The 8,152-nt window shown below is 33.8% G+C and overlaps 1 protein-coding gene across 1 annotated transcript; it reads left to right on the forward strand.

Moving 5' to 3' along the window:
* Positions 1–3,321: 3,321 nt before the first annotated feature.
* LOC136218023 (mogroside IE synthase-like) lies at positions 3,322–7,520 on the forward strand. The gene is made up of 2 exons (XM_066004746.1): positions 3,322–4,004; positions 5,574–7,520. The coding sequence occupies exons 1-2, from the start codon at positions 3,351–3,353 to the stop codon at positions 6,294–6,296; spliced, it is 1,377 nt and encodes a 458-aa protein (XP_065860818.1). The 5' UTR covers positions 3,322–3,350; the 3' UTR covers positions 6,297–7,520.
* The last annotated feature ends 632 nt before the right edge of the window (positions 7,521–8,152 follow it).

Here is an 8,152-nt window from a genome sequence, read left to right on the forward strand (position 1 = left end):
CAATTTCTCGTGCAATCGCTTACACCTCGTTTTTTTTATTATGGCTTCCACTGCCGTATTAACGTCGACATTTGTTATATCGGTGCACAATTTATTAAATCGGTTGATATATGTTCTTAGGGGTTTGCCTTTTTTGTGCTTCAGATCGTACAATGTTCTACTGGACACCATACAAGGAATGCTACCTACAAATTTCGCACAAAATTCCCTGCTTAATTGCTCCCAACTGTTTATGGATCCGACCGCCAAAGACTCGAAGCACCCGTAGGCCGATCCGCTCAGTGTGGTAGATAACATTCTACAAAGGATCCCTTCATTGGCGCCATATATGTCCATCAGCTCTCTATATTTTCTCGTATGTGCTTCAGGATTGTCTTCACTTTTATACTGTAGCAAACTTGATGATTTGAAACGTCCATCTGTTTTGAATCCCATAATATAGGTAGTGAAAGGCGAATGCCTATTAACTTGATGGGCGTATCGTTCTTCATTCTGTCTATGCTTTCGTGATTCCTCTTGGAATCGTGCCTCTACCGCCGCAGTGAACCGGTTTGGAGAAAGGGATTCCTCATTACAAGCTTGATTGGCATTTTCTCGTGTTCTAGGCGAACGTCTATGACGGGATCTCGACCGTTCTCGTGGCCCAGAATTGTTCGACACTATATTGGCTGGTATAGCATTAGTGGCTTCTCCTTAGGGTTGTTGTTCCGTGAACACCCTTTTAGCATGCTCCGTTACATTGTTTCCATTGAGGATATTGCATGCTCGTTCAACTGATTCATTGCCTAATTCTTGTTGGACTGATTCCACCATTTGGTCAAAAAATGACTCTGAAGACCATTCGTGCGAAGGTTGAACTGCACCGTCGAGATGTGGCATGATTTACTCAATGGGAATGACATTGTTGTCATCGTTGGTTGGTGTACCCCCTATGTTTGCCGTAGTGGAGATATTTCCAATGGGAATATTAGGATTATTTGAAGACATATTTGAACATCGTACCAATTGATACTACTAGGATTCCACGCTCACCGCACCAATTGATACTACGTAGATTTATCAACACCGTATAGCGTCCCTGTGAGGCATCGTTGTGTTCGGCCGGGGGCACTCCGATGCTAAAATCAGTAATGTTCTTGAAAGAATAAACTATAATCACAAGTAGGGTTTTTGGAAAGTGTGTAAGTGTACCTTTTGACATCGTACCACTGGGGTATTTATATAGGTTTGAGTGATAACTGTAATAACCTGCTTTTGATGCCTTTAATGTAAAGTAATACCTTTTTAATATGTTTTAACTCTGACTATAACCTCTGAGCTTTTACAATCTTTAAGGTATCATTAATGCTTGTTTAATGATAGTGAGCTTCGCCATACACCTGCTTAGTTTTCCATCTGGGCGGATCGCCATACGAGGCGGATCCCACATTCCTCTTTTTGGCGGGTCTCGGGATGGACCCATGGTACGACACTATATTTCCAGCTGTACGCCATATATGCCAAGGAGGCAGATCTTATCTTGTCTTTTCTCCTTTCTGGTCCTTCCCCTGGGGGAATATTCTCAGCCCGATCCTTCATGTTTTATGGTGGATGTTATCATAAACTTATTATCTAGTTACATTTTCATGCATCAACAAAGTTACAACTTTTTAAACTCGTCATCTAAGTTAAATACTAGTCAATCTAATTAATCAATTCCTTAAAAAAATAATCGATCCTAATCCAGTCTCTCGATTTAAAATTAAGCAACTTAACCAAGAACAATATCAAATCCAACTATTCGAACAATATCAAATCCAACTATTCGAATTATCTATAAATAGCACAAAAATAGGAACAACAGGTACATAATTTAATATGCATCCCTCTACTATATTGCTTTCAAGTTCCCATTCTCTTTAAGATACCCCACTGACTTAAGCATCAGAGAGGGTTCGTCGAATTCTGACCCATGTCTAACGGTGTTTTGTGTTCTCAAGTGATCAGAAGCCATCTCTCAGGGCGATTTGGATATTCTGATCTCAATAACAATCAATCACATATACTCAATAAGTTAAAGAAAATTTCTCATGTTATACTCTTCAATCAATCTTCACATGTACGTAAGCATTCTTAATATCCTTTCAAATATTATTTTCAAATAAAAAGAGACTCAGATCAGTTCATAATCTCTATGGTTAATAATATTTGCAAACTAAAAGAGCAAAATCCACCCTTCTCAGCATCACCCACAATACCTTCACGAAGTAATATGCCAACAGCAAGGAATTCGAGTGTATCTAAGAGAAAGGCTCACCTATAACATGAATTTAAAGTGCGAAATGAATTCATACCTATGATAAAAAAAAAAACTCAGCCTTTTCATTAGTAAATCTGATGATTATTACAGTTATAGAAGAGTGAGACCCAACCTTTTTATTGGTAAGTCAGACAATTAATATATCTTTATTCCAGCAGTTGCTACCACAACAATAAATCTGATCATTATTACAGGTTCGATCAGGAAAAGCTAGATTAAGGAACAACAAAACTCTAATACATCGAGGAAGAGAACAAAATGAACTTATCATTTCTATGTTCTGAAACTGAGATTTGCATGGAGAAAGCTTCCATGGATTTAGCCAAAGAGAGGGATGAGAGACCTAAACCCTAAACCATCTAGCAGAAGATATGAGCTGCAGACATCGAGTTGAAGAAACCTAAATTACCCTGTAGCCTTTGGTTTATATATGAGCGGAAATGGTAATTAAAACGTTTGAGCTCCTTAAATTTGGAAGAGGTAAAGGTTGGCTGCGAAACTCATTTTCAATTGCCGCTTTTTTTCAGACAACAATGACAATTATATATAAATCGTGTCATATGATGGTTAAATACCTTTTCGCTCAAAATTGTGTTTTCTTTAGTTGACAGGCGCCTGTCATTGTAACGTCACATGTGATTTGAGGTTGTTTGTACTTAACTTTTTAAATGACGTAAATTTAATATAGTGTCGTGAAAAAGATTCAAACGACATGAAAACAAATATCTATTATAAATGTATTGAGTCTATTAACCAAATTTTGGTCGTGACATTTTCTGTCTTTATTGTATAAATGTGAATGATTATATATGGTTGGAGCTACCTATTTAGCTTTTTCACTATTTAATTGTCCTTTTCCTAATAATACTCTCACTCTCCAACACATATTTTTAAATTTTTCTGTCACTTCTAGATAAAGTATGATAACAACCAAGAGGTTGCCATATCCATTACGTATCCACTGTCCACAGATTACATTATTAATGAATTATTAGATAGTGGAATCAATTATTTTAAGAATATCCATCTGAAGTATAAAACAAATGAATACATGTTACAGATCAGAAAGATAGAACTGCAAATGGGGAGTGAGGAAAGAGCATCAGAAACTCAAATAATAGCAATCCCTATACCTTACCAAGGCCACTTTAGCCCAATGCTTCAACTCTCAAATAGACTTGCTTCCAAAGGATTCAAAGTTACTCTACTTTACATCTCTGAGACCGAGATTACCAAATCCCCAAATAATACTTCTGTCAATGTCCAATTCATTTCTGAAAATATAGAAAAAAATGATGACTTTATTCAGAAATTCTACGATACCCTTTCGAGAGAATTACCTGAAACTGTTGCAAAACTCAGTAACTCCGGCTACCGAGTTAGTTGCGTGGTTTATGACTCGTTGTTGCCTGGGGTTTTAGAGATAGCTAAAAAGATTGGGATTGCTGGAGCTCCACTTTTCACAATGTCTTGTTCCGTTAGTAAGATATTCGAAACAGTTTACAAAGGGAAACTTAATGTTCCTATTGAGCAGAGACCTGTATTAATAGATGGTTTGCCTCCACTTGATATCTTTGATCTACCCAGTTTCCTGTTCGACTTAGTGGCTTACCCAACCTCCTTAAAGTTCCTGTGTAATCAGTTCATGAATATTTCTGATGCTGATTGGATTTTTTTCAACACTTTCGACAGCTTGGAAAACAAGGTAAAACTTATATCTTTTTCATACTCCCTCCATTCCATAGGTTATTCTAGCAAATTAGTTTTTCCCTAAATATAAGTCATTCTAGGATTTCAAGAACTTTTAGTTTAGTTTTTTGATCCAAATATCATGTGTTATTTACTATTCCAAATATATTTATTCCCCAATAGTAACATGAGAGATAATTGTTTTTAGTTAATCAATATATTTCTTAATTTGTCTGAAATACCCTAGAATGACGTATATAATGGAATGGAGAGAGTAATGTTTATGGAAACGTTCTCACATATATATGCAAATACATGATTAGTCGATCATCAACTAATTTTACACGGACAAACTTCATTTTTTTCTTTTTTTTTTTACTATATCAAACTGGCTTAGTTTTTTTGTATGGGTTATGTATATATTTTATTATTTGAATGGTTGAGAATCAATTTTTATATATCACTGTGAAATTTCTCAAAATTAAACTAGATTTAGAAATTAAATCATTTTGAAAAAATAATAAAATAAAAAGTACATTATGTCAACCTATACATGGAGACCAACTTATATATCTTTGCAGTAGTCAAAAACTAGTTTCACTATTTTTTTTTTTACAATTTTTTACATTAAAAATATACCTTAAAAGAAAAACATTGGACGTTATACCAAGGCACGAGGTACAAATCTAGTCATTTATGGTTATTGACAAATTAGCATGGCAAAAAGCATCATTAGCCTTCAGATCTTTTATTTTTTTTGGTTCATTAAACTCTTTTAATCTTTTATTTGGATGCATTAAACTCCTGATTTTTTTTTGTCTCATTAAGTCATTGATGATAAAAAAAAAATTTGAACATAAAATTCAGTTAACAGACTGTTATTTATTGTACCTCCATTCGAAATTTATATTTTTTCACTGTTTGATAGCAGTTTTGGATATGTAATGAGGCTAAAAGAAAATTGTAAAAACCTTAATGCAAACTGTAAAAAATATTTTTTTTTTAATAATTTCAAATACAGATAAAGTTAATAACGTATTTTTAATAGAATTAGATAGTCACAACTTACTAATTTGGTCATCAGGTTTAATAAATCCAAATATAAATGATCAGATGCTTAATGTATTCAAATAAAAGATCAAGGACTTAATGAACTAAAAAATAAAAGATCAGTGGCCTAATGATGCTTTTTGCTGATTTAGCATCCACGTATACAACAATATAATTTTAAGTCTAACGTTTGTTACAATCTCAAGCCTCGTAACAAAAGGGATGTGAGTTTTATTCATTAACAAAAGATGTGCAATTTCAAATCTTTTTTTTTTCTTTGTCGAAAATTTCAAACCTGATTGCATAGTAATAAAAAAAACTAATATTTCATTAATGAAGCTTGAAATTACTCTATTTAGTAAACTTCAAGCTTAACGTTATACTATTTTATATCATAGAAACAAAATCCGCTATCGCTCAATAACCATGGAGCTAAATTTATAAATTATCCTAAGATTTAATTAACTCTTTCCAAAACTCACTTTACTTATAAAATAGAAAATTAATCAAGCATTTTGTTGAATTTCATCATCAGGTATTGAAGTTAATGGAAAACCAATGCAAAATTATAACGGTAGGGCCAACTATTCCACTAGTATACTTAGACAAAAGAATAGAGAACAACAAAGACTATGGTTTAAACCTCTTCAAGCCTGAAATAGAAAGTTGCAAGAAGTGGTTAGACTCAAGAGAAACTTGCTCGGTTGTTTATGTTTCCTATGGTAGTTTGACAGTAATGTCAGAAAAGCAAATGGAGGAAATAGCAAGCTGTTTAAAAAGCAGCAACCATTATTTCTTATGGGTAGTAAGAGAATCAGAATTAAAAACACTTCCAAGCAATTTTGTGCAAGAAACATCAGAAAAAGGTCTAGTTGTGAGCTGGTGTCATCAGTTAGAGGTTCTGTCCCATAAATCTATAAGTTGTTTTGTGACTCATTGTGGGTGGAATTCAACAATGGAGGCGTTGAGTTTGGGAGTACCAATGGTGGGAATGCCACAATGGTCTGATCAAACAACTAATGCTAAATTTATTGCTGATGTGTGGGAGGTTGGGGTTAGGGTTAAGATAGATGATGAAGAAAGAATGGTTAAAAAGGAAGAAATTGAAAAGTGCATAAGGGAAGTTATGGAAGGGGAGAAGGCTAATGAAATTAGAAAGAATTCTAAGAAATGGAAGAAACTGGCTAAAGAAGCAATTGATGAAGGTGGGACTTCTGATAGAAACATTCAAGAATTTGTGGCAAAAATGATGCTTTGATTGTCAAATCAAGTCTTAATTGGAATTAACTATCAATTTGGGGATGGAGGGATAAATTCAAAATGAAGTAAGAATCTTAATGTACTTTTCGAAATCCAATTATTCTTATTATACATAATCTCTAGAGTGTACTTATTTAGTTTTTTTTTTATATATAAATTTGGACATTTACAATTTTTAAGTGTGTGTGGATTAAACTCACAGTCTCACACTCTTCTATGGATAGTACCAAACCATTGATGATTGATTAATTTTACTAGTTCAAGGATTAACCATAATAATCCAAATATAAAGGTTATCTCTTGTAGCACGGAAACTTGTTGAATCGATTGCACCGAAATAACAGATTGTGAAGATCTTCTATACCGATCATGGGTCTACCACCGATGTTAATCAAGGGAAAAAAACAAATTAGTCCATGAATTAAGAGAAATACTCTTGAGAAATGACAGAGAGGGTGACTTGAGGGGAGGAGAGTAGTCAGGATTTTCTTAAGCTCTTGCTTAATCAACTAGCTTAGAGACTTGATTATAAAGTTTCTCTCTTAGGTTAGGGTTTAAATGGAATAAGCTATATATGTATATAGAATAATCTATCTTTGTATATAGTTTCACAGTCATGTATTGAAAGTCCAAATCTTTTATTGAATAATCATGTTCACAAAATACAACAAATGAAAGTATGCTTAGATCCTACGTGAAGCCTGGGATCTATTATGTTTTACATCAACATCTCTTTTGAAAAATTCAATAAGAGGATCTGGAACCATGCCATGAGTGGACACATATTTCATGTAAACTTTTTTGCGTGCAATTAATTCTCTAACAAAGTAGTACTTAATATCTATGTGATTTGTTTGGCTAAGGAACCTTTGGTCTTTTGCAAAATCAATAGCAGATTTACTATTACTACTTATGATTGCATGAGTGTTAGAAGTAGTAATGATTATATGATTCTTGAATCTCTTCAACCATACTACCACTTGAACTGTAGACGAGTACGACACATCATCGGCTTCCTTGGTGGATAATGCTACACATGTTTGTTTCTTACTACTCCATGATATAATACCATTTTTTAGTAAGAACAGGTATCATGACGTGGACTTCCTCTTGTTAAAGTCTCCTACCCAATCAACATATGTGCATCCTCTTTACATTAATAGCATAAAGAATAACCTGCATTTATTTTGAGATACCTCAATATTCTCTCAACACCTAGCTAATATGCTTTTCTTGGATTGGATTGATATCTACTTACAACCCCAAAAGTGTGGCAAATTCGGGTCTTGTCCACAATACAAAGTACATCAGACTACCTACTTCACTGTCATAAGGAACACATTTCATATGTTATATTTCTTATTGTGTTTGTTGAAACATTTCTATATTGAGGGTGATGTCTTTTAACATGGGCTTATTTCATATTAAATCGTTCGAGTAACTTGTTAATATAAGTCTGTTGGGAGAAAGCCAGTAATTTTTTTGAATGATCTCTTAAAATCTTAACTCCATAAGGTGGGGCCGTCGGCCCCTAACAATGTTGCAATAAGTATAACGAGAGAATTAGTTAAAACATACTTACTCACCTCGAACTAAGAAACCTTAGTTAAAACATACTTACTCACCTCGAACTAAGAAACCTAATAAAGTAATTAGTAAGAGAGGTTGAATTGTGCAACCTAATCAAGTAAACAATTCAAACGAGTAATTTAACTATTTCTATACCTTAATAGGATAATGCAGCTTCGTAGTCTAGGTTACGACTTAGCTTTACATTTCAACATAATTAACGCTTTCTAGCACATTTAGGGATTTTGCCTAACCAAGCATCGGTCTAAGGGTGTTAGGAATAGA

This window comes from Euphorbia lathyris, chromosome 2 (genome assembly GCF_963576675.1).
Source record: "Euphorbia lathyris chromosome 2, ddEupLath1.1, whole genome shotgun sequence".
Taxonomy (NCBI): Eukaryota; Viridiplantae; Streptophyta; class Magnoliopsida; order Malpighiales; family Euphorbiaceae; genus Euphorbia; species Euphorbia lathyris.

What these genes read in the sequence shown, in the direction of transcription:
- LOC136218023 (XM_066004746.1), top strand. Translation starts at nt 3,351, where the DNA reads ATGTTACAGATCAGAAAGATAGAACTGCAAATGGGGAGTGAGGAAAGA. An exon ending in TCGACAGCTTGGAAAACAAG is followed by an intron (nt 4,005 to 5,573) that starts GTAAAACTTATA and finishes TTTCATCATCAG; the next exon opens with GTATTGAAGTTAATGGAAAA.